This window comes from Mauremys mutica, chromosome 7, assembly GCF_020497125.1.
Source record: "Mauremys mutica isolate MM-2020 ecotype Southern chromosome 7, ASM2049712v1, whole genome shotgun sequence".
In the NCBI taxonomy this organism is placed as follows: Eukaryota; Metazoa; Chordata; order Testudines; family Geoemydidae; genus Mauremys; species Mauremys mutica.
In genome coordinates this window covers 77,588,625-77,614,729 of record NC_059078.1, presented here as the reverse complement: position 1 = coordinate 77,614,729, position 26,105 = coordinate 77,588,625, and the positions used below count along the sequence as shown (strand labels likewise).

Sequence of the window (26,105 nt, the reverse complement as noted above, 5' to 3'; positions counted from 1 at the left end):
ACAAAAAGGTTTTATGTCTTCCTGCCAGGGCTGATTGACCTTATGTTCTTTTCCCATGAGTCCATCTCAGCCATTCTCCCAGGGAATCCCTAGCTGAAAGCTGCCCCTAGAAGACTAAGTAGCAAGGGCCCAATATAAAGTGGCAGCCATAGTGCAGACTCATGCTTCATTAACTTTTTACTGACTTCCCCACTAGGATGGAACAGTCTATGTGTGTCCTGTCACCCCTTCTGAGGGCTCTCTGTGGGGTCCAGGCCCAGGAGAAGAACAGGGCCGCAGAAGAAGCTGAGTGTCACTTCATATGGGATGAAGATCTATGGAGAGGGGACCCTCCATACCTCTCCAAAAGGGTGACACCCCATAGTTATATGCAGACAGCTGAAGATCAACCAGAATTGGCCTCTCACTCAAGTAATTTAAAAGGAGAAGAGCTTGAATTTTCAAGCCATTGAAAATATTTTTGAACTGTAACAGATTTTTGCTGCAATAATAGAGAAGTGGGAGATGAATATGAAAATCTAATAGAGCTCAAGAGAGGAGTGAGACAAAGTTGTATAATGTCACCAACTTTATTCAACTTTTACAGCAAGTGTTTGATTAAATTAATCGAAGAAACAGAAGAAGATATTAAGATAAAAGGAAAATGGATGAATCACATTCACTATGCAGATTGAAAAGAAGGTCTGATGAAGTTAGTGGAGATTTTATGTGAATATGTTAAAGAATATGATCTTAAGTGAAATGTGGACAAAACAAAAATTATTGTGTTATTCAAGGTACCTGGGAAAACATGCAAGATTCCAGTGAATGACACGGCCATTCAATAAATGAGAAATTATTTCTACTTCAGAAGCATTATTACAGAAGACGGAAGACTAGATAATGAAGACAGCACCAGAATAGCAAGAGTGAAAGAGACATTCTGGAAGAATAAAAATCTGATGAGCAAGGACATAAATTTGAAGGCTAAATTCTGATTCTTTTAAAACTTACATCGGATCTGCGTTAAAATTACTGCTATGAAACATGGACATTCCAACATTTGATAATAAAGAAGCTGCAATTCTTCAACTTATGGTGTTACAGAAGAATTCTGAAAATAGAATGAATAGACAGAGTAGCCAATGAAAAATTTTGGAAGATATTGATAACTGAAACTCAGCAAAAACTTGTCAGAGACCTTACAAAAGGAAAGATTTGATTTGCAAGGCACATTTTAACAAATTCAGTGGGTGATGCATGTTTAGGAGCACCTGAAGGAAAAGTTGATAGCAGAAAAACATGAGGTAGAAAAAGAAGATCTTGGATGGACAATGTGGTATCCTGGGTGGATCAAAAGGAATATTCATCCACAAAACGATTAGCAGAAGAGTGTACAGAATGGGCTACCATGGTTGCAAACCTCCAGTAATAGAGATGTCACATAAGAATAAGAATAATAAATAAATAGATAAATAAATAAATAAGAGGGAGAAAGAATCAAAATAACAGACTCATGCAGATACTACAGTACTTATGCTGTGAAAAATATCACCTCTTTCCAAGGATTTCCAGTCAGATACTCTTTCTTTACTATTTCCAAACATTAAACTAAAAGGTAAATACATGTTTTCAGAATCTTTTCCTGCTCAAAGCAGTATGTTGCAATAAGCAGCTCTCCACATAGTTCCTCTCTTTCAGAAATATATCTTCTTACATTCTTTGCACTGGATACCATTGTTCATTAACAACCAAGGTGTCTGAGTAGACTTAAGCCCTCCTCCATCTAACTGTTTTACGTGATCCTCTCACTTTAATATCAATTATGAACTTGGAAATCTTTCATATAAACAAATCAGGAGATCAAATATGAAGCCTTGTTGTATCCTATTTGTACATCATCATCTTTCCCCAGTCCAATTAGTCAGATAATATTTACTTTCTTGTCTTAGAGTCACTTCTGAATAACCTTATCTGGTCATTTTAAGGGTGCATGGATTTCACCTGAGTTAAGCCAGTTTGTTCTGCTCCAATTTATTGTAGGAACTCTTGCATGTATGCTGGCAGAAACTGGTATAAATAATAATAAAAATAATCATTTACACCTATGCAGTGATTTCCATCCAAAGATCTGAAAGTTATTCTCAACTGGGGTAAGCATTGTGATACCAGCTTTACAGAGAGAGAAGCTGAGGCATAAAATTAAGTGACTTGCTCAAGGTCACTGAAGAAATCTGTAGTGGAGACAGTAATGGAACCTAGGTCTCCTAACCCAGTTTTGTGCTCTGCTCAACAGCCATTTTTGCCTCCCAAAGTGACCTTAATTTTCCATTAGCGAAATAGAATGATTTCAAAAGGAAGACAGCTGGAGACTTGGAGAGTATTCCTTCTTTAAAGCAGAACAACTGTGGAACATGCAGTAAAGTGGACAGAAAGGTAACCTTTTCCTACCCACTTGAATACAGAGAGGGTTCATACCCTGATCTAAATTCTTCAGAGACAGTTTCTGGCAAAGCAAGAAGTTTAATAATATCTAATCCTGGAGCCATATAAATAGAAATGATTTTTTTTCTGTTATTGTTTAATGACCATTTCAGGACATAGGTGCCCTCTGCAAAGCCCTACTGACTTTCTGAAAATCAGACTTCTTTAAGGTATCTCAAAAATTGGGCATCCAAAATTAGAGGAGAATGTTTGAAAATCTGGATGGATAAACACAAAATGTTATTGCTGAGCCAGACAAACTTCAGACAACTTCTGGCCATTTCTGTTTCAAAGAAGCATTAATATTTTTTAAGTAAGACTGTAGATGTGTACCTTTATTCATTTGTCCATTAGAGGAATTCAGGGAGATGAAATTTGGATTAGTAAAAACAAACAGACAAATAAAAAACTGAAATTTTGCAGACTTTGAGCCAATATGAAATTCTGTCTCTTTATTCACTTCTGCTTTTTCAGACACAGGGCTGGCTCCAGACCCCAGCGCGCCAAGCGCGAGCTTGGGGTGGCGTCCCGCGGGAGGGCGGCAGGCGGCTCCGGTGGACCTCCTGCAGACGTGCCTGCGGAGGGTCCGCTGGTCCCGCGGCTTCAGTGGAGCATCCGCAGGCGTGCCTGCGGGAGGTCCACCGGAGCCGCGGGACCTGCGACCGCCAGAGGCCCCCAGTGCCGTGCCGCCCTGCTTGGGGCGGCACAAATCCTAGAGCCGCCCCTGTTCAGACAAATAGTTTATTCACCAAAAAGTGCTGTTTTGGATTGACTGAAACTATTTGCAAATTTGATCTGATTGATTCTGGTGGGGAAAAACTTTTCCCAGGCCAGCAAACCATATGCATACATCTGTCCTCTTTATCACCTTGTAATGTTCAATCTGCCTGATTCAGAAGAGGAATTTGAATCCACATCTCCTACCTCCCAGGCTACTGTCTTAATTTCATTCTTAGTCCTCTCTTTGGCAAGGTGGAAGAATTCCATCAGGAGAGATTGAGAGAAGCCCACCCCAAATAACCCATAGTGTGGTGATTGGGCTACTTATCTGGGACAAGGGAGATCTGAGTTCAAATCCTTACTGCAGAGTGGGGATTCAAACCTGGATTTCCACTTCCCAGGCATGTGTTTTAGCCACTGGGCTAAAGGTAATAAAGGGGGACATGCTCACAGCCAGTTTGCTGGCCCAAAACAGACTTTCCCTGTTTGTTGACAATTTCCAAATATTTTTTTAACTGAACCAAATATTTTTTCTGATTTTTGGTTGTCCCAACTGAAAAAAAAATCAGTTAATCTCCCAGGTCTGCTCTGCATAGTATAAGAAATGCCAATGTAATATGAATTATTTAAAAATAATATTTTAATGGAAGCCCCTTTGTATATCTATTATGTGGGCATTTTTCAGCTTCTGTTCCAGTCAAAACCAAAGCAAATCAGCTCTTCCTATTCATGTGCTAGCCTTAATTTACAGTCCTCCATCTGTATGAACTGTCTCATCTTATGGCAACATATATTAATGATCATTTTTACCAGTCCTATCTCCCATCTCATTCCAAACTGTGTCTGCTCCACTAGCCAGTTTTGATATGTCATTTCTGTCTTCAAATAGAACATCCTCCTTTCACATTACTATACCTACTCCAGTATTCCAGATTCTTACAGAGACTGTACTTTCAAAAGACTTTATATGTTCTGGTAATTTAATATCCCAGTTAGTTTCCTGATTAGGACAAGTCTCAGTTATGCCAATTATATTATAATTCACCAGAAAGTCTTCACTATTATGCTCATCGCATCAGTATAGAATATATTAAGGAATACTGCACATTTGAGAACAATTTGCAGGCCTCCCTCCTGATGGTATAAAAGTGTTATCTTTCAAGATTTAAGTGTATGAGAAATTAGAATATATTATTTCTGTAATAAGTGACTTTTGTACTGTGAGCAAAAGCACTTCTTCCATTCTTTCTAAAAGGATAGCATTTTTCCCCACATAAGCAGGATCTCACTCTTTTTCAGGGGGAAAAAAATTGAATCTTTACCCTCCGCACATCTTTGCCAAATGTTTCACTATAGCTGGTGCCCAGTATTTCAAATTGGACATAGGGATTGGAGCCGTCTTCTCTAAATTCCATAACGCCAGTGAGCCCAGTTATATGGCCCTAAGGAAACAACGTTAAAGATATTAGAATACAATTTTTATAAAGCACCTTTCATGCTCCAGGTATCCTAACATGCCTTGCAAATGCTTGCAATTAAATTAATGTGGCAGGCTTGATATGCTCTGCAATAGCTCACACATAGCCTTAGACAAAATATACTGCCTTACTGAGAAAGAGACTGTTAGCCAAGACACATCTACTGTTCATTTTGAACCATGTCTTGGGATCTTTAACGTATACAAGGACAGCCACCAGTGAAAAGCAGACAGAACCTTAGCTGAATCTGAAACTATAACACTTGTAACATGATTGAGTTTGCCTAGATTCTGGTGTGCAACACAAAGCCAACACTTTCTGGCTCAGAAAAAAAGAGCTACCGAGTCAGGCTGACAACAATGTATTTTCAATGTTATTAAAACTTCAGTGAACAAAGCTCATGCCAGTTTAACAGTGGTGTAACTAAAAAATTATTTAACCTTGCTTTAAATTGTCAATGAAACAGTGGTGTCATTAGAGTTGGTTGGAACATTTTCACCAAAATGAAATTTCACCAACACATGCTGTTTCAATGAACATTCTGTCAGAAAGGGGTGTGTGTCCAGGGCAGAGTGAAAAAGAGTGCATATGAATTGAGCTAAGTATTTACTCCAGATTTACAGTAGTGTGAAATAAGAATCAAGATACAATGCACCATTTTTCCTCTTGTTTCCTAAAAGCCAACCATGTTAGCAGCTTTGGTAAGGAATGTACATCTTATTCATGGTCTACTCTGACAACTACTTAAGGTTTCATCCATTTGGTGAAATGCATAAAGCTATATGACTATTCATCATTATGTGACTTACACAAAACATAGCCATGACATCACCAGTTGTAGAGGACACACCTTCATGACCACACAGTTTCATTAATAACAACTTAAAATCAAGGTTAAATCATTTTTGAGAAGTTCATCTGAAAGAAAAATCAGAGCACTTTGGTTCTTTTGTACTTTTTATTGCATATTGGGCTTCCAACCTTGTCCACTCTTACCTTCTTAATAGTCTCCAACATGGATCGACCTCCATTCCAAGGTTTGGTGGATTTCCTCATGCAGTTCAAGCTTGCCATGCTGTGCCATTTCCTGTCCTCCAGCTTTCTATGGAAGGCATTGGCCAACATGAGCACGCTGTCATATAGATAGAGGTTAGAAACCTGCAAACAATGCAAAGAGTAAAACAGAGATTGTAGTCTTGAATATCTCCTCAAAAGAAAAAAAAACTTTAAAAATAAAACACAGGAGGACTTGTAAAGATTAATATGGAGCTTTTCACTTAAAGTGCACCAGTTCAAATACACTAGGTTGGGAGTGATTATAGCCGCATCAGTAAAATAGTCACTCATTGGTACCTTGACAGTCATTTTGTCAGGGAGACCAAGGAGTGAATGGAATTACCCTGTCATCTTCTATGCTCACTCTACCAGACCTCTCTGCAGCTTTTTACACAGTAGAGTACAAGGTACTGCTAATAAACCTACCAGGCATAAATGGAGTAGATAGAGCAGCATTACTATGACACCAATCATTTCTCTCTAGCACAGGGGTCGACAACCTTTCAGAAGTGCTGTGCCGAGTCTTCATTTATTCACTCTAATTTAAGGTTTCGCGTGCCAGTCATACATTTTAACATTTTTAGAAGGTCTCTTTCTATAAGTCTATAATATAACTAAACTATTGTTGTATATAAAGTAAATAAGGTTTTCAAAATGTTTAAGAAGCTTCATTTAAAATTAAATTAAAATGCAGAGCCCCCCGGACCAGTGGCCAGGACCTAGGCAGTGTGAGTGCCACTGAAAATCAGCTCGCACGCGTGCCATAGGTTGCCTACCCCTGCTCTAGCATAACCCTGAGAGTGGTGATGGGTAACTGCTCCTGGTCCTCTTTCTTGCAGGGTCTTTAATATCCCTTCTTTTTTATATGAGAATATTTGAAGAGACAGTGAGATGACAGTGGTTCCACTACCAATTATATGCTTATAACAGCCAAATGAGTACATCATTCTCCACCGATATAACCATTATCATTACTAAGATGTCATAATGACTACAAGACATACAGCATATACCTTCTTGACATACAGCAGCTGGCTCAAACTCAACCCAGGCAAGACTGAAGTGATACAGGTTGAAAAAATAGCTAGACACTGTGCCATGTCTTCCACTGACAGTATACAGCCCCCATTCGTCAAAATTGTGCAAAGCCTCAGTGATCTTGTTTGATTCCTCACTGAGCTGGGATGATCAGGTAGCATCAGCAATGAAAAGTGTCTTTCCCCTGCAGCTCATGAAGGAATATCACCCCTTTATGGTGGACAAAGACCTGGCCACAAGATCCACGCATTTATCAACTCCAGATTTAATTTCTGTAATTCACTGTATCTGAAACATGGAAACAGTGAAATGCACACCAGGTAGCTGCCCACTTCCTCCAAAGTTCAGGCCACTATGAGCACATCAGGCCTGTGCTCCAGTTTTACTAGTTCCCAATCGACTTCTGAGGCCAGTGTAAGGGCTTAATCTGTCAGAGCTAGGCTAGATAAGAGGTGGGCAAACTACAGCCCACGGGCCACATCCGGCCTGCAGGACCGTCCTGCTGGACCCTTGAACTCCCAGCTGAGGAGGGTCCCCCCTCCCGCACAGCCTCAGTGCGACATGCCGCCAGCGCAGGAGGGGGCTGCACTGCAGAGGCAGGGGAGAGCAGGAAGAGAGGCTCACCTGCAGTCTCAAGGGAGCAGGCGGGTGGTGTGGGTGGCGGGAGCACGGCGAATGCGGCCGGAGGACTCAGGAGGAGCATCAGGCAGCCGCACAGCCGGCCGGAGAGAAGCGGTGCTTTGAAGGCAAAACCGCAGCGTCTCTCAGGCTGCGAGGCTGCCCCTGCTCCTCTTGAGTCCTCCGCCCATGTTCGCAGGTCCACACTCTGAAAGGGTCTTTGGGGGGGGAGGTTGGATAGGGGATGGAGTTCCAGGGAGTCTGTCAAGTTGCGGGGCAGTCAGGGAGTAGGGGGGATTGGATAAGGGGTGGGATCCCAAGGGGGCGGTTAGGGGCAGGGGGTCCCAGGAGGGGGTAGTCAGGGGACAAGGAGTAGGGGGGTGGTTGGATGGGTCGGGAGTTCTGAGGGGGACAGTCAGGGGGCAGGAAGTGGGATGAGGCGGATAGGGTTAGGGTTTGGGGAGGCACAGCCTTCCCTACCCGGCCCTCCATACAGTTTTGGAACCCCAATGAGGCCCTCAGGCCAAAAAGTTTGCCCACCCCTCATCTAGACAATACTTAGCCCTGCCTTGAGTGCAGGAGACTGAAGTAGAAGACCTCATATGAACATAAGAATGGCCATACTGATCAGACCAAAGGTCCATCCAGCCCAGTATCCTCTCTACTGGCAGTGGCCAATGCCAGGTGCCCCAGAGGGAATGAACCTAACAGGTAATGATCAAGTGATCTCTCTCCTGCCATCCATTTCCACCCTCTCACAAACGGAGGCTAGGGACACCATTCCTTACCCATCCTGGCTAATAGCCATTAATGGACTTAACCTCCATGAATTTATCCAGTTCTCTTTTAAACCCTATTATAGTCCTAGTCTTCACAACCTCCTCAGGCAAGGAGTTCCACTGCTTGACTGTGCACTGTGTGAAGAAGAACTTCCTTTTATTTGTTTTAAACCTGCTGCCAATTAATTTCATTTGATGGCCCCTAGTTCTTATATTATGGAAACACGTAAATAACTTTTCCTTATTCACTTTCTCCAAACCACTCATGACTTTATATACCTCTATCATATCCCCCCTTAGTCTCCTCTTTTCCAAGCTGAAAAGTCCTAGCCTCTTTAATCTCGCCTCATATGGGACTCGTTCCAAACCCCTAATCATTTTAGTTGCCCTTCTCTGAACCTTTTCTAGTGCTAGAATATCTTTTTTGAGATGAGGAGTACACATCTGTATCTCTTGAGGTCCCTTCCAGTCCTACGATTCTATGATCTTCAAAACAATAAATGGATCAGGTTCCCTAATATAGGAGGCCAGAAGAGATGAAACAATCCAGAATCAGATCAGCTTGAGGAGGGCTGAAAACCTCCCTATTTGACAGAGCTATTTTGCAATAGCCAGAATAACAGTAAACAAAATAATTTAAAATAAAAGTGTTAAAATATAAGCAGATACTCCCTAAAAAGTGGATATACTTCTGATATGCCAGTAGATGTTATTGCCTTCTCTAATTCCCATGAAGTACATATCTCTATATAAATGATAATCTTAATTAGCCGTATATTTAATTAACATATCCTATCACTGCAGACAACATGGTATTTTCATAATGAACTAATATTTCTACAAAATCCAGGACTAAATCAGATGTGAATTAAACAGGCACACAGCTGAACAGTATCAAAAAGGCCTATCCATACATTTTAAAAAAGATCTCTCTTATGTGGTAAAGAAAAGAAAAATGCAAAAAAGAGGGATGCCCATTTATACAGTGAAGAGTAGGGCTGATTAATCATGAAAAGGGATTTTAATGTTGAAAACATACAGCGTGTGAGCGATACTTTCTTAGGTAAAAAGCTCTTCCATTTTATACTATCACTAAATAAAATCTTTCCCTTCCCCAATAGCTACACATCATTCATGTTCATTATTTTTACCCTTCTACTACTGTCTGATTATCATGCTCCTTGAAAATAGCTTACAAAAAATAGCCCCTTGTCAGATTTCTTCTTTTTTTTTTTCAATAGCAAATGTTTAAAGAGTTAATGAGAATGGTCCCAGTGACTCTGCCCCTGGTTTGGTTAAGTATCTGCTGCTTCTGCTCAGCTGTGTATCTCCTTATACTGTAGATGGTTATTTTATTTGTAAACTGTTTGGAAACTAAGCGAATCCTGTTATTCAACAGGATGGTCTTCCTCTTCTGTTTTGAGCTGGTTTCCACAAAAAAATGTCCTGCTCATTTATAAATAGATTTCCCACGCATAAGGAAAGTGCAATTTCTTACATGCCAAAGTGAGAGAGATCCCCTAAGTTCTACACTGAAGTTCATTTTACACCCACACGTTGTACCTGACAACTCATTTTAAAGTCAGCCACCGAGTGGAAATGTACTGTATTTCCTCAGTTCTGTATGGTTCTGTTCCAGCTGTGGAAAATCACTGCCTCACTCTCAAAAATTGTTTCTCTAGTTCTAGTTAAGAGCTTGAGGGTAGAATTCATACTGTATCTGTCACATCTTCTGTGTACATTGCATTCCTTCTCTATATATTGTACTATTTCGGAAGAATTCAAACTTATGTATAATGTACTATGCACTTCAGAGAATTATTATTTTGAAGATCCTTCCTACTAGACACCTTCCACTTGAAAGAAATGTGTATCTTCCTTTGCATCAGATTCTGAATTACAGCCCTGTCCATAGAAATGCCATCTTGTGTGGTCCTTTGGATCATCTCTCTCCCATTTCCCCACTTTAACTTGTGCTCCTTTCCCCACCCTCACCCCTCTACAGTGGCCAGCACAACAGGGCCCTATCCTCTGGGGGCTACCAAAATACAAACATTAAACAATAACAATTACAGATGTGTAATTTAATATCCCTCGTGTGCCATGCACACCCCTAATCTCTATAGCCAAGACTCTATTTGGAGTCTGACAATACTATGTCTAAATTAGCAATTATTACTAAGGCCACGTCTACACTACAGACGTATGTCAGCATAAATATGTCACTCGGGGGTTTGAAAAATCTACATCCTTGAGCAATGTAGTTATACTGATGTAACCCCTGGTGTAGGCAGTGCTATGTCGATGGGAGAGCTTCTCCAATCAACAGAGCTACTGCCTCTCGCAGAGGTGGATTAACTACACGGACAAGAGAAGCGCTTCCATCGGCATAGTAGTGTTTTCACTGAGCCCTAGTCTACACTACAGGGTTAGGTCAAATTTAGCCGCATTAGGTCGATTTTATAATGAATGCGTACCATCGACCTAAAGAGCTCTTAAAATCAATTTCTGTGATCCTCCCTGGCAAGGGGAGTAGCGCTAAAATTGACTTTGCTGGGTCAAATTTGGGGTAGTGCAGACGCAAAGTGATGTTATTGGCCTCCGGGAGTTATCCTAGAGTGCTCCAATGTGACCGCTCTGGACAGCACTTTCAACTCCGATGCACTAGCCAGGTACACAGGAAAATCCCTAGGAACTTTTGCATTTCATTTCCTGTTTTGTAAGCGTGGCGAGCTCAACAGCACAGATGACCATGCAGTCCCCCCAGAATCACAAACGAGCTCCAGCATGGAGTGAGCGGGAGACACTGTATCTGATTGCTATATGGGGAGAAGAATCTGTGCAGGCAGCACTCCAATCAAAATGAAGAAATGCTAATATATATGCCAAAATTGCACAGGGCATGATGGACAGAGGCTACAACTGGGACACACAGCAGTGCCACGTGAAACTCAAGTATCTCAGGCAAGCCTACCAAAAGACAAAGGAGGTAAATGGTGGCTCTGGGTCAGAACCCCATACATGCCACTTCTATGATCAGCTGCATGGCATTCTGGGGAGGGACCCTACCACTACCCCACCACTGTTTGTGGACACCTGCAAAGGGAGAGTCTCACGCAACATAGAGGATGATTTCATGGATAAGGAAAAGGAGGAGGAGAATGCGCAGCAGGCAAGTGGTGAATTCATTCTCCCCGGCAGCCAGGATCTTTTCATCACTCTGGAACCAATACCATCCCAAGGTGGGATCCCCGACCCCGAAGGCAGAGAAGGCCCCTCTGGTGCATGCACATTTGTAACTACAGTACAGGGTTTAAAAGCAAAAGTGTTTATTGTTTGATTTGCCCTGAAGACTTGGGATACATTCGTGGCTAGTACAGCTACTGGAAAAGTCTGTTAACGTGTCTGGGGATGGAGCGGGAATCTTCCAGGGACGTCTCCATGAAAGTCTCCTGGAGGTACTCTGAAAACTTTTGCAGAAGGTTTCTGGGGAGGGCTGCCTTATTTCGTCCTCCATGGTAGGACACTACCACGCCAAGCCAGTAGCAAGTAGTCGGGAATCATTGCAGCACAAAGCATGGCAGTGAATGGTCCTGGGTTTTGGTTGCATTCAAGCAACATTTGGTCTATATCTTTCTGTGTTAGCCTCAGGAGAGTGATATCATTCATGGTCACCTGGTTGAAATAGGGGAATTTTTGTAAGGGAACAGTAAAAGGACCCCATTCGTGCTGGGCTGTTTGCGCTTGGCTAAAAGGGATCATCCGAAATAGCCACGTGGAGTGGTGGGGGGAGGTATGTGCTGCACATCCACCCAAAAACCACAGCCCCTCCTTTTAAATGGCAAACCCAACCAGCATTGCTTGCTATGCGAAAGGAGGGTGCTGCTGTTTGAAAATATTCCCACATGTTACCAAGGCGTTAGAAGCCAAACCCGCTTATCCTTTCACTTACCATGGCTGCCTGGAAACCATATTCTGTTGCCCAGCCATGGGTGATGTGTCACCATACTGGCAGGCGCTCAATATAGAAGGCAAAATGCGACCTTGTACCTAAAACACATGTGCTGTCTGTTGTGAATTGCTTGATTCATTGTGAAAGAGTCTCCCTTTTGTTCTCAGAAATGTATCATCTTAAATTTTACTCTCCCTTTTTAGCTCGCCGCAAGTGCAAATGTTTCTATGCTCCCCATCATCTCTGTCCCTGAGGTTATCGCAGATTAGAAGGTGGAAAAAAATGCACTCACGATTACATGTTTTCCAAGCTCATGCAGACCTCCTGCACTGATAGGGCACAGCTGAATGCATGGAGGCATTCAGTGGCAGAGTCCAGGAAAGCATTACCTGACCGCGATGAGAAGAGGCAGGATGCAATGCTGAGGCTAATGGGGGAGCAAATGGACATGCTCAGGCATCTGGTAGAGCTGCAGGAAAGCCAACAAGAGCACAGACCGCCGCTGCATCCACTGTAAAACCGCCTGCCCTCCTCTCCAAGTTGCATATCCTCCTCACCCAGACGCCCAGATGCCACAGTCCATGGTTTCAGGAACGTCTGTGTCCATGTCCTCATGCTGCCGTCTCTTAGCCAGGTTCTGCACATACTGCAGTATAATGTGTGAGGTGTTTACAATGCTTGCAACAGCAGCGGTGAGCTGAGCAGGCTCCATGCTTGCCATGCTATGGTGTCTGCATGGGTAACCCAGGCAAAAAGGCGCAAAATGATTGTCTGCAGTTGCTTTCATGGAGGGAGGGAGGGAGGGAGGGATGAGAGAGTGACAACATGCACCCAAAACCACCTGTGACAATGTTTTAGCATCATCAGGCATTGGGAGCTTAACCCATAATTTCAATGGGCAGCGGAGATTGAAGGAACTGTGGGATAGCTTCCCACAGTGTACTGCTCCGTGAGTCGATGCTAGCCATGGTAGTGAGGACGCACTCCGCTGACTTAATGTGCTGAGTGGGAACATACACAATCGACTGTATAAAATCAATTTCTAAAAATCAACTTCTATAAAATCGACCTAATTTCGTAGTGTAGACATACCCTGAAGCACTAAAGCTGTAGCGCTGTACGTGAAGACCTGAGTGCTACCAAGTATCCCTTTCTGCCCAGGAGCCAAGTATACTGTCTCTGTAGGACTCCTAACTCTGGCTAATCCAGACTGTGCAACCCGGAATCAAACCCAGATCTCCTACATTGAAGTGCAGAACACTGATTACTTGGTTACCAAGTTGGTCCGTCCTTTTTAGTTTGACCCACAGAACCACAACCACATTGTCAAAGCAGACTGATGTCACAGTGCTATGCTTCATTCCTACTTTGAAGCAATTGTGGTAGTTATGTGCCAGTAAAAGAAATATCTACAAAAGTGAAGGTGATAGTATGCTGTCAGTTTCTTTCTGTCACTATTCTGAGGATCTTTGTTAATATTGAAGAACAGTTGTAGCATGAAATGGAATGGTTATCATCATGCATGTCTTGTCCTTTAAAAGGAACCACTGGAATGCTGGTCCTCCGTTTCTCTTACAGCGTGAGTCTACTCTGAAATGTTACTATGTAAATATGGTGCCTTCTACCAGGAGATCTGCTCCTTCCATTTAGTCACATTCTTACATGCTTACTTAAGTGACAAAAACATGTATATTATATTATATTTTACTTCTATTAGCACTGCAGAACCCATATCCGTGGAACAGGAAACTGAATTCTACTCTTATTCTCACTGTCAACAACATTTTTAACAAATTTGCAGACATTTTATCACTGGTGATGTATTAGCCAGAATTTTTTATAGCGTACATCTAATCCTCTATATACCTATTCTGGGTAGCTTTCTGGAATCTTAATATAATTTTTTCTGTTATTACTTCCAGTGAGCTATAAAATGTAAAGAATTCCAAAATCTGATTTTTTATGAAAAAAAGTCCCTGTGTTCTGTATACATTGCCTAACAATGTTTCCTGAAGCAACCATGTTGTTTTCCATTGCTGCTTATCATAAATAAATTTGTATCCTATTCTTTTTTATGCTGCTTTTATGCAAAAGACTAAGAACCTTTTTATCCTCTTTTCCAAATCATATGCACCCTTGAGCCTGAAGTCATATCTAAATAGGTATTTTCCTATGGAAAAAGGGATCTCAAAAGAGCATTCCAGGTCTTGGCTCACCTATCTGTATTCACTCATATAATTTCCATTGTTTTCTTTATCACAGTCCTTTTCATACAGCAAGAATCCCACAGGCCTTTTCTGCTTCATCTAAGCAAGGCATTCGTAATTTCATATTACTGCCAATTTAAATCCCCTTCAATGGCACCATCAGCCACTGTATCTTAGAAGCAAAATGATTCCCTACCATCCCCTACAAATGTGATAGATTGTATTTGCAACATCACACGTTTGCTGCAAACTCCAGGAAGATGATGCTGTGAAGAGGAAGACAGGCCATCAGACCAAGCTTGTTTACACTTGTTACCTCAAGTGTCCACACAAATTTCAATTTGCAGCTAACTATCAAAACCCACTGGAAACAGAAATGTACCGTAAAAGGCAATTCATGTAGCTACCTGAACAATCAGTAATACCCCATGGCTCTACTCCTGTAGTCTCAGGCATGAGGAAATAGGAAATTAAGAAATTAGCATTAGAGTAGCATGTAGGATTGGAAGAAAAGTAACACTGGGATGAAAACAAGGTGATAGACTTGTTTCCTTTGGGCTTTCTGAGCTCTGCAACACTGCTAATTTTTCCTCTTTTTCTATTCAGGATGGGGGTAGGGCATTCTTCTGTCTGCAGAAACTCCCTTTCATATCATGAAAATTTCCAGAGGAAAACAAAAAAAAAGTGTTTTACTTTTCTTATCCCGGGGGGGAGGGGGAGGAATCAAATTTTAGTTCCTCTTTCACTTGCCCGCTAAGACCGCCACGAATTGAGGATACCACAAATACCTAATAAAATACAAAGATTTAATGATGCATTTTGGGGGCCTATCTACATTATCTATATCACACCCATTGCTGTGGAATCTAAAAGCAATAATGCCATGAACTGTTAGTTGGAAAGCATGACATTCTGAACTAAGGACTTACCAGTTCATGAATGAAAACTTGTCTAAATATTGTGTTTTGAAATGTACATTTTGCACCTGAAATTTTTTTTTAAGTCCTCCATACATATATGCATTCTGTAAGTCATTTGGGATCTTGCTTCTTTTAAAACATGTTTGTCCACATGAACAGAAGCTTCTGTTTAGCTTCAGGTGGAATACACAGGGAACCCTTCTCTTGTACCAAGTAACAAACTTTATACACTGCAGGGGGGTGGACCCCCGCTCCTGCCCTGAAGGGGTAAAAACAGCCCTGAGAGGGGGCTGTGGCTGGAGAAAGCAGCTTTTAGGCTGGGCTGATTGGGGGAGGTGGCTGCAGCTGGGGCCACACCCCAAACAGACTCAGCTGGCCCTATAAAGGCAGAGAAGCCAGGGGAAGACAGACAGTCTTCCTCTGTTTGTAGAAGGAGAAGGGCCTGGCTGCAGGGAGCTAGACACAAGGTACCTGAGTGAAGCAGGGCTGGGGAAATGCAGAGAGCTAGGGAGCTCCAGCCTGGAAAGCCCGAGGCTGCGGCCTAGCATTGGGCTAACAGGTACTGGGGGTTGCAGAGGGCAGCCAGGGGTAGGCCAAGGCAGCAGGTCCAAACCCTCCTTGCCAGTGATGAGTAGGCTGATACTGCAGTCTGCCCCAGGGTGTGGGGCTAGACAATGACTGGCAGTAGCCTTATACTGAGGCAAGGTGGGGATAGTAGGTGGGGGTTCCCCTGGGGAGGGGAAACACTGAGAGAAAGAGGTTACTGACAGGGGGCAGCACCCCATGTAAAAGGGCATCGGGTCCAGGGAGGGACACGGGGGCCAGAGGACAGACGGATCACCAGCCTGCAGAGGGCACTCCAGAGCTGAATCGAGCTAATTCCCAGAAATCACCAGCAGGAGGCGCCGCAGGGGTGAGTCTGCACATCTACATACACAAATAGGCAGGAAGCAGAAATATGGAATCAGAACGGGGATATTTCCATAATGCAGTAAAGGTAAAACATCCTTTTTAGAGAGAGACTAAGATTCATCCAGATTTACTACCAGATCTTATTTTTAAAGTTCTATATGGATAAACTTTAGTTTCCTTCCAAGCATTAATCAAAGGGAACTTGACACCCAGAAATACAATGCTGCACAGCAGAACACTGACCCTGCTTCAGACCCATGGGCAGGTTCAGAGCTGCCGGCAAAGCCAGAAGTCCAGCCAGAGAAGAGGCCAGTGAAGAGACCAACTGGAAGACAAGCTGACACCCACATGCCACTGCTCCAAAAATTCATTCCCAAGCTGGGCATCAGAGACCTGCAGCTGCCAAATTCACCCCGGGAGTTCCCCAACAGTCAGCTCCAAAGATGGAGACAGACAGAGATGGAGGGCAAATTGGAACACACAGAACCCTGCCAGCAACAGAAACTTGCACTGCCTAATGAGTAATACAGTTGTTTTTGTGCACACCAGTATGCTCTCAAGTTGTGCTTCTATCCCCAAAGCCCAGGTTGTGCCAAAAGTGATGTTGCATGTGCGTGACTCTAAAGCAAGGCGGCATCTATCTGTGCTCTTCGAAAAGAGGAGAGGTGATGACTGATGCTTTACTTAATGTACAGTAGTATGCTTAGAGGGATTCTGTCAAGGTTGCGAAGCTGACAATCTGACCTACCTATTTTATTTTCTTAGATCAGTTTTCAAAGCTCACGTGATATGTTGTGCGTGTAAGTGATTTAAATAAATGCTTCATTGCTCTTGGAGAACAAAATCACAGCCAGCAGCCTGACGCACTCATGAGAAACCCTACAATAAAATAAGAGCTGCAGTTGCATGCCTTGTAAGAAGAAAAACTTCCATTAAAGACTCAAATGTCAGTTTCAAACAGCTATTTATTATGAGTTAAATGAAAGAATATATAAAGTATCATAGAACCATAGCAAACCGACCCTTATCAGGGTAACTAGTCAACCCCCGCTGACAATGTAGGATTTTTTTTTTTTACACTGTTATCTAGGTTTTTGGCCATTCAAGTTTTACACATCACAAATGACGGGTGCTTCCAGCAATTCCTTTGGGAGATGATTCTACAATTTAATAGATCTCATGGTCAGGACATATTTACTGATATACAGTTTCTATATTCATTTATTCACTTTACAGCTATATCTCTGAAAGAATTCTTCTCCCTCCTTATGGTTTATATCTGTCTAATATCAAGTGTTCTTCAACCATTTATAGTTATTTCTTTTGCAGACCAAACATCTGTCTGTAACAAAAGTTGTACCATGACCACAGGGGCACAAATTAAACTACATTTTAAATGTAAATCTCATCCCTAGGGGCCTACGGCGTGTGTCACTAAATGTTTCAAGAATCTGGCATGATTAACACACACTGATCAGAGGAGCTGTCAATCTAGCAGAGGATGTTTGGAAATCAGAACTAAAGTGTATTGGTAGAGCTGAGGGATGGAGAGGAGAAATAATACTGAAATAGCAGAGCAGAGGAGGGGGGAAACTTTGGTATTTTACATTGTGTTGTATATAAACATGAGCTATAGTTTAGATTTGAATTGTGTTGACAGGAAGTGCTTGAGTGGTGACATCTGCCTGCACTATGTTTGCTACTAGCAAGTGCTCTCAGTCTTTTAATGACGTACTAAACAAAGAACAAAGTAAAACAAAAATATCAAAAATTGTGACAAAGGCCCATGGCCTCTTTTGGTCCAGATGAGCTGGACAGAGTGGAGGGGCAATGATGGCTTTACATTACCTTTGAGTTCCTCTGATCTTCAGCATCTGGCTTCCAGGCTGCTCTAACTTACAGCTGCCGGCAAAACCCCACAATGGGCCATTGTGGCATCTGGGGTGTTGCTGGAGTGCAGTGCAAGTCATGCCCCTTCTCCTCTAACATGCCCCCAGCTAAGCTGCTAGCTGTGATAGGAGGAAAGTAAAGCTATTGAGGGAATCCCGAGCTGGCCACCGAGGCCAATTTAAGACAGCTTTTCACCCTCCAAGTGCTGCAAAGTAGCCTCACTGGGCCAAGGGTCTGGCCCAAAGCCTCTACATAAAGCCTTTGTGAGAAGACATGTGAAATGTGTGTTTGTAACTTAAGGTACATTGTCACAGAGGCCTCTGGTACGGTAAATTAATGCTTTAATTCTCCACACATTTACTATCAGCTGTAGTACTTAATAATGTGATGAACAGCTCAACTACCAACAATGGGACTCCTCTGCTGAGTGAAGTGACTCATATGGATGCTTGCAGGATCGGGCCCTTCAAGAGCAAATGGGACACTGTGAATCATGTTTCATAGGTTAAACCATTCTGCAAAGTCCAATTATAGCAGTTCCCTCACAGTAACTCCTAACAAGAATACAACGTGTAAGCAAAGTGTGAATGCTGAAGGAGCAGCCCATTAACTGATGCCTGGTAACATCTTCAACCGTCAAGACTGTGAAGGACAGTTACACTTACCCATAGAGAGGCGAGCAGTTGTTTGAAGAACCTGCCCTCCTACGCCTTCTGACATATCCTCTGCAAAATCATCCAAACAACGTCTGGAACATTGCTAAAGTAAAGAAGTGGGACTCTGACAACACTAAGGAATAGCCGCACTATTCTGCCATTGCTGTATTGAGTCCCATTAGTTTTAATCTTGCTGTATATTTAGAGGCAAGTCAAGTTATGTTAGATGCCCCAGGCCTTTATAACACACTTGAATCCAAACAGGGCCTCAGAAAGGTTGAACTAAGTTATCAGCTGTATAAATAATAAATGTGATCAACAAATAAAATAAAAATGGAGTCATAACAGAAAATTATCTGAATCACAAATCAAGGACAAAGAGACATTTTCAAACCTCACGTAAAGCAAAAGGAAGAGTTTGGGCGGAGGAACTAGATAACGTATTTCCAAACTCAGAATCTAACACAATATGTAATATAGTTCAAGCTGTGTAACAGTGGCAGTCTTGTTGCATAAAAGTACCAGGGAGGTGGATATATTAGGAATACGTTAGACTAACAAGGATATTTGGCATGTAAATGCCACTTTTCATTCATAAGTATCCAAACACTTCACAAAGGTGGTTCAGTATTATCTTTCCAGATGAGAGTCAGAGACAAAGAAGACAGACAGGCTAGATATGGTTGATGCTTAAAAGGGGTACAGGATGCTGGTTGCCAGTGTTAACACAAGTCACTAAGAAATAAGAATGAGAAACACATATAGACAGAAAATAATTTCTGGACTAATGCTGTCCTTCTTCTAATGTCAAATGAAGCCTCCAAGACTGGCAATTTTAGAAAAGACTTTTCCATTCTAAATAGAAATACAATGGAGTTTATTAAAGTAATGTTTCTTGGCTAGAAATAAGACCATGAGCAAAATGCTGCCAAGCATGCTGACACAGTAAAACAGGACTTCCATAAAAGGTTCTAAATAAATGAGCTTTTGCATGAGTTTGCAGAATGGTCTGATCTTTAATGGCTCATCAGACTCCAAGCCAAGATGATCACCCCCTAAAAAACGACTTCCTAGGAGGTAGTACTAAAAATACTAAGAACTGAGATGCTCCAAAAGGATTTTTATTAATTTAGCCAAGACAAACTTAATAATCCATGACCCAAATGTTTTTTCTTTATTAGGTTGTTTTAAATGTTATATTCTCCCAAATAAATTTAGAAGCTGGCAGATATTAGTTTCCTTTTAAAAAGTCATTAAAAGAAAACAAAAAACCAGCCATGGCTGGTAACAAACCTTGACAGGGAATGTTTTGTAATACAAAATAATTCAAGTGGGTCTGGTGTAACACAAGATACTAAATCTATTTCCTACCCAAAAAAGAAAATAGAAAATGTAGAATACTTGAAATTATAGGACCATTAACAATGTGTTACTCATATTTATGAAATGATTACTAGATGCGTCTCCACAAGGTGTGCTACGATGTGTTTCTTCAAAGTACCTGATAGAACTGGACATATACAATAAGTAAGCTAAAGCTGGATAAAAAATTCCATAATCAAAATCTGTGCAAGTGTAATAGTAATGTAAAATACACAGGGATTGGATGGTTTGAGGGATTGATAATGGGGCACCGGGCATTTTATCCCAATCTCACAATTTACTCTTTGGAAACTCTCCAGTGGTCATGAAAAAAAACAAACCCTGGTGGTTTCTGAGTTAACTTCCTAGTAGCTAACTGTCCATAGCACAAGAAGCACCACAACACTTGGCTCCCCTATTGCTCTTTTGAGCAGAGGATGAAACATTGAATGGGCATGGAGATTTAATTACGGTTTCATTTGGAGATGTTTTCTCAGGTGGGGTATGACACACATTGGAAGGCAGGATAATACTTCCTTGGAAATGTTAATTGAAGAGACTATCATTTCCCTTTTAAATTTGATACAAGCCTTTGCATTTTCACCAAAATGAGGTAGCACTGGGTAAACTGATTTTTTGGTTTCCTGTCAGTTCCAAAAACTGAAAAGAAAAAAACACAAACCACAATTGAAAATGCCTCCCAAAAATTAATCAAAGAAGCTGACCAAAATTTTATTTCAGGTTGAACAAAATGTATCATTGTGGAACACTTTTTCAAATAAAAGCAAAGGAAATAAAGGGCTAGATTCTTAAAAATCAGAAGGAAGAAGAGGTGGTGATGTTCACCTTATAACTTTGTAGCCCAGTGGTTAAGGGCACTCACCTGGGGATGTGGGAGATCCAGATTCAGTTTCTCCCTTTGCCTGACAAGAAGCAGGGATTTAAAATTGCATCTCCCATGCTGCAGAAGTGTGTGCTAACCACTGCACTATGGGATATTCTGGTGTTGGTCTTCCTCAATTTCCACTGTTGAAGCTGTTCCACTTTGTTCCACCATCACCTCCTCCTTCGCTGCCTCCCTCCTCCTAACCCCCATTTTGTGAATGGCACTTAAGTCCTGAAAAGAGTTTTTGGCTGAAACTATTCAGCGAATTTGTGTCAAATTCACAAATAGTTTTGGGTTGACAAAAACTGCATTTTTTCAGTAAATAACCTCCCACCCTTCTCATTAGTGGCCAGGCTTTCTCCCTCCTTAAAGATGATCATCCCTCATATGATACATTAATTTAGATGATTTATGCAAAAGTAGCTTGGTCTGCATGCAGATAAGATCTCAGAAAGATCTTGTATGTTACTAAATGTACCACACTGAGCTAATTTACTACCTAAAAATCTATAACTGGATTTCCGGCATCCTGTACGCTCACAGATTGCTCATCTCTAGAAATGCTGAGTACTGTAGCTGTTTTCACCCCCGAGAGACCAATTCTTCAAGGAGTCAGGAGACTACTTAGCAGACACCTGTAGCTTTATTGTCAATACAGTTTAGAATTATGGAGCTAGGTTATGCACGCTAGCAAACATATTACTGTCTTGACACATGATAACTCAGAAGAAGTCTGTCAGAGGAGTCCTTCAGACTAGTCTCTCAAATAGATTTGTGCATAAGCAGATGGGCAATAATATTCAAAATCCTGCCATGATGTAAAATTGTTCCCCAATTAAGTCATCTGCTGGTGCAATGCAGATTATTTTCTCAACAACCTAGAATATGCTCAGATTCCCTAAAGTAAGCAGCCTGTGTTCTGATTCCAGGCAACCTGGATTTATCCATCTCGGAGGTTACTAATACAGAACAAAACTTCTCATTTCTATGCTTTGGTAGTTATACAAGTTTTCTTGGAGCAGTAAGACAATATAAGGGGTAGTTAATGTTTGTGGAAGAGGCACCTCTCAAATTCTTTCACAATAATGAACTTTGATAAAGTTTCAATTTGATTTGAAAGGGACACTTTCAAGTTTTCCAATATATAGCTCAAAATCTCACCAACCGTTCATTATTACTATCTACTTATAAAATCCACCTAATTTGTTATGGGCTTCCTTTTTATACTATTTTTTTAATTAGTATTGTTTTTTTCTTATAAAACAAAATCTGACAGCAGTCCAGCACTTGAGACCTGACCTTCAGTAAGAAATCAGGGTGCCTTCACAATAGAAACAGCTTAAAAAATTGCAAAATTTCAGGTGATTAAAATGAGTAAATATTGAATTTGAGAAAATTATGAAAAATCTTGACAGGGTCTTTTTAATTAAAAAGGAATAGTGATGCAGTAAAAGTGAATAGAAAGCCCAGTTCTAAGGCTTCAAAACGATTTACTGCAGTAAGAAATCTTTACTTTAAAATCATACTGTCTGAATCTACTTGCCAACTACACCACTATAATGCGGCTGTATTTCTATACTGTATCTGACTACATGATGCACAGTATTCAAACATACAGTGCCTGGAGTTGCAAAAAGTACATACCCACACAAGGCCAATATCTGCTAATAGTGACACTTGTTATAGCTGGTACCCTCATTGGGTGGATAGTATTAACATGGCCAAGGATAATCCCATTTACTTCATGAGACTTTGGATCAGGTTCTGAATGAACATGGACTGTGAACTACCCTTTCAATCACATTGATATTCTCCTGCCCCACCCCATCAAGTCAGTGTTCTGGCACATTGGCTGGGTAGCGTAGGAGGCACCTTGTTCTGCAACTGCCTTTGCTTCACCTACCTTGTGAATAAATAAAGGTTTTCAGTTCTATCCTGCATCTTTCATCAGTACTATGGATGCAATTTTTAAAAATGCCTCATTGACTTAGGAACACAAGTCTGCCTGGATCTTCATCATATAGTTCATCAGATATTCTCTATTCATTTTTTACTTTCACTTAATTCACTAAAAGGTTGCTTTGATGTTGCACCTTATTTTGAGAAATCTTGGCATCTGGAATAGATATCTTGCCAATAAGAGAGATCTTCCAACAGGGCTTGAGATGTTGGTTTCTGTAGCCTAGACTGTTACAAACTGGCACTAATATCAGTAGTGCATTTCTAGTAGGCCAAACAGCCATCAGATGTTAGTGACGTCCAGTCAATGTTGATATGGAACCAGGGGCGGCTCCAGACCCCAGCACGCCAAGTGCGTGCTTGGGGCGGCATGCCGCGGGGGGCGCTCTGCAGGTCGCCGGGAGGGCGGCAGGCGGCTCCGGTGGACCTCCCGCAGGCATCCCTGCGGAGGGTCCGCTGGTCCCGCGCAGCTTCGGTGGAGCCGCGGGACCAGCGGACCCTCCGCAGGCACGCCTGCGGGAGGTCCACCGGAGCCACGGGACCGATGACCGGCAGAGCGCCCCCCGCGGCATGCCGCCCTGCTTGGGGCGGCGAAATGTCTAGAGCTGCCCCTGTATGGAACGCATAGAACCAGACACTTGGAAGTGAAAGGCTCTATATCCCAAAACATAACTTAACTCTGCAAATTAATCCTTTCACATGAAATGGCTAATAGGCATAAACGCAGTATTTAGGCAAAATTGGAATTGCATAACAACATGCTACTATATCATCTATACTTATATACACAGAGAGATGATGGGATGAAATGCCCCAAATCAACTAAGAGTCAATGTAACTGCCTGCTAATACTTTATGCAGACAATGTTAGATCTAAAGCACTCAGGCACAGGAAAGGAAAGAAACTAGATAATTAAGGTTAGTCAGGAACTATCCCACTCAATTTCAGCATGCTGAGATTTAAGGTATTCATTTTACTTCTTCCTTCCTTTGGTTCCTGTGAAGCTTCACAATCACACACACAACTATCATGTCATGTTCCTAAGGACCTTCGCATGCACCAACACTTTACTGACCTGCAGCATCTGCAGATAGCCTTCTTGTGGATCACAGAGCAATGAAGATATTCTATGATTATTTCTCATGCATCTCTGATTGTTGTCTCTTGACAGAGGGAAGATTTGCCGGATAACTGTCATTCTCCCGAGAGCACTGTGTACCAGTTCTAATATTTCATTATCACTGATTTCCTGTGAAGAGAAACACAGTCCTTTTAAACAATACAACACACATATGTCTTGTACTGCTGACATTATTTGATCAAATATTCTAAACAGAAAATGACACTGATTTTTTTTTTTAATAGATTCAATCCAGGACAAACGATCCTATTTTCTGTATGTGAATGGGAATGTTTTATATGCATCATTTAAAACAGACTAGGCCTCAGCATTATACAGCACCTTTTATGCCCAAACTATCTTGGCTCTTCTTATACATTAGCTACTTAGCTTATCATAGCAAAATAATGAGATGGTTAAAATAGCTTGGTTAAACAAGGACCAATAAGCGCTTTCATCCAAAGTGTAAACTGTAAAGTGTAAAGTGTAAAGCAGAAAGTAAGTTAGTTAATATTTTTAGGTCTTTTTTTTTTTTTTTTTAAGAGCATGTCATTTTGTGCCTCATCACATCCTGATTCTGCTTGGGACCAAAAGCATAAGTGGCAAAACAGCATATGAAAGGCTATTCTTACAGTAATCCTGGCCAGACCAAAATCTCATGAGAAAACCCACATTTTGTACGACTGACAGCCCTATTTTGCAGACTAAAGGGTATGGAGAGTTCTGATGAGCATCTGGAATCTTTTGACAGTTTAACCACATTAGCAAAAGAAGTCAAGATTAGATGAGGCTTTGTTAACACATGTAAACTAAACTTGACATAGCCATGATGTTCACCTGCATCTATTTTAAAGAAAACATCTTTTATCTTAATTAAGCTGGCTGAGATCAGCCTATGACCACCCCTGTGTTTTTACTAAGGAAAAACGGTTGCCTTGACCTCTTTTCCTAATCTTGGACATTTTTCTGAATCAACCACCAAACCTTTTGGGTTCCCTTGTTAATAGCACAGGAATTGTGTAGACATTTGGCAGTGCATTACGCTACCAATGATTTCTCTCAAAGCTTTGGATGTTAGAATGCATTTTTATTTTATTTGATCAGGATGTTAAGAATCTTCTCTTAGATTTCGACCAGAGATGTTCAAAAATAGGTGCCTAAAATTGGACTTCTAGGGCCATATTTAGGCAACTAAATAGGTGGCCTGATTTTTAAAAGTGCTAAGCCCCCAACAGCTACCTTTGAAGTCAAAAGGTAAATTTTGTTCTTTTTTTAGATATTGCATATAAGTGAAAGGGAGCTGCTGGGTGTCTAGCCATCTTGAAAGTTAAATCATTTCCTTGGTGTCTAGATATGGATTTAGGCACCCATTTTTGAAAATCTTGGGCTGAATGTTTTTTACTTTTTCATTAAAAAACCATCACCACAGATAATGAAAAACACTTAAAGATCACAACAAAGAAAAAATGCAGGATAGAAAGAAGACAAAGTAGTTGAAGGAAAAGAGAAAAGAAATAGACCATGTTAAGAAGAAAATCCAAAATTATTTGGTCAACTTCCACCTCAACAGTCACCAGAGACAGACAAACCAAATAAGACTGTAGGTTCGAGGGTGTACGGTGACTGACCTATGTCATGACACACACACAAGATTCTAGAGGCAACAGGTTTCATGGTGGTGAACTGACCGTCTTTTTTCTGATTCACAAGTCATTTTATTAACACACTGATAGACATTTATAGCCAGCTGCAACACCATGATATATTAAATGATGATATTCTTTGTAATAGCAATTCTGTTTTGTGAGATTATGGACAATGTGAGCTTGAGACATTTAATTGCTCAGTGTATTTGTAATTTTTAATTGCTAGGTATACCCTTGGCTTCAGTTTATCAGCTAATGTGCAGGGTAATAATGAATGCTGTCATATCTTCACTGTTCCAGAAACATTTAGAAGGAAAAAAGAAAGTAAAGGAAGAGAGGAAGAAGGAAGGAACACCACCAATCTTGCCTGTCTTGGGACAGGCTCCCATAGGAAACTGTTGAAGCTTTCACTGCTTTGCTTCATAATGCTGAATTTGCTTAA

The 26,105-nt window shown here is 41.3% G+C and overlaps 1 protein-coding gene across 18 annotated transcripts in view; it reads right to left on the bottom strand.

The window, feature by feature from the left end:
- Positions 1-26,105, bottom strand: part of GRID1 (glutamate ionotropic receptor delta type subunit 1) — an 845,000-nt gene that overhangs the window by 159,709 nt on the left and 659,186 nt on the right. For all 18 annotated transcript variants that reach the window (XM_045025227.1, XM_045025243.1, XM_045025244.1 and 15 more), the window contains 3 exons: positions 23,973-24,146; positions 5,658-5,819; positions 4,506-4,625 (listed from right to left, as the gene is read on the bottom strand). In XM_045025227.1, the coding sequence (XP_044881162.1) occupies positions 4,506-4,625; positions 5,658-5,819; positions 23,973-24,146 (456 nt within the window). The remainder of the gene's footprint in view (positions 1-4,505; positions 4,626-5,657; positions 5,820-23,972; positions 24,147-26,105) is intronic.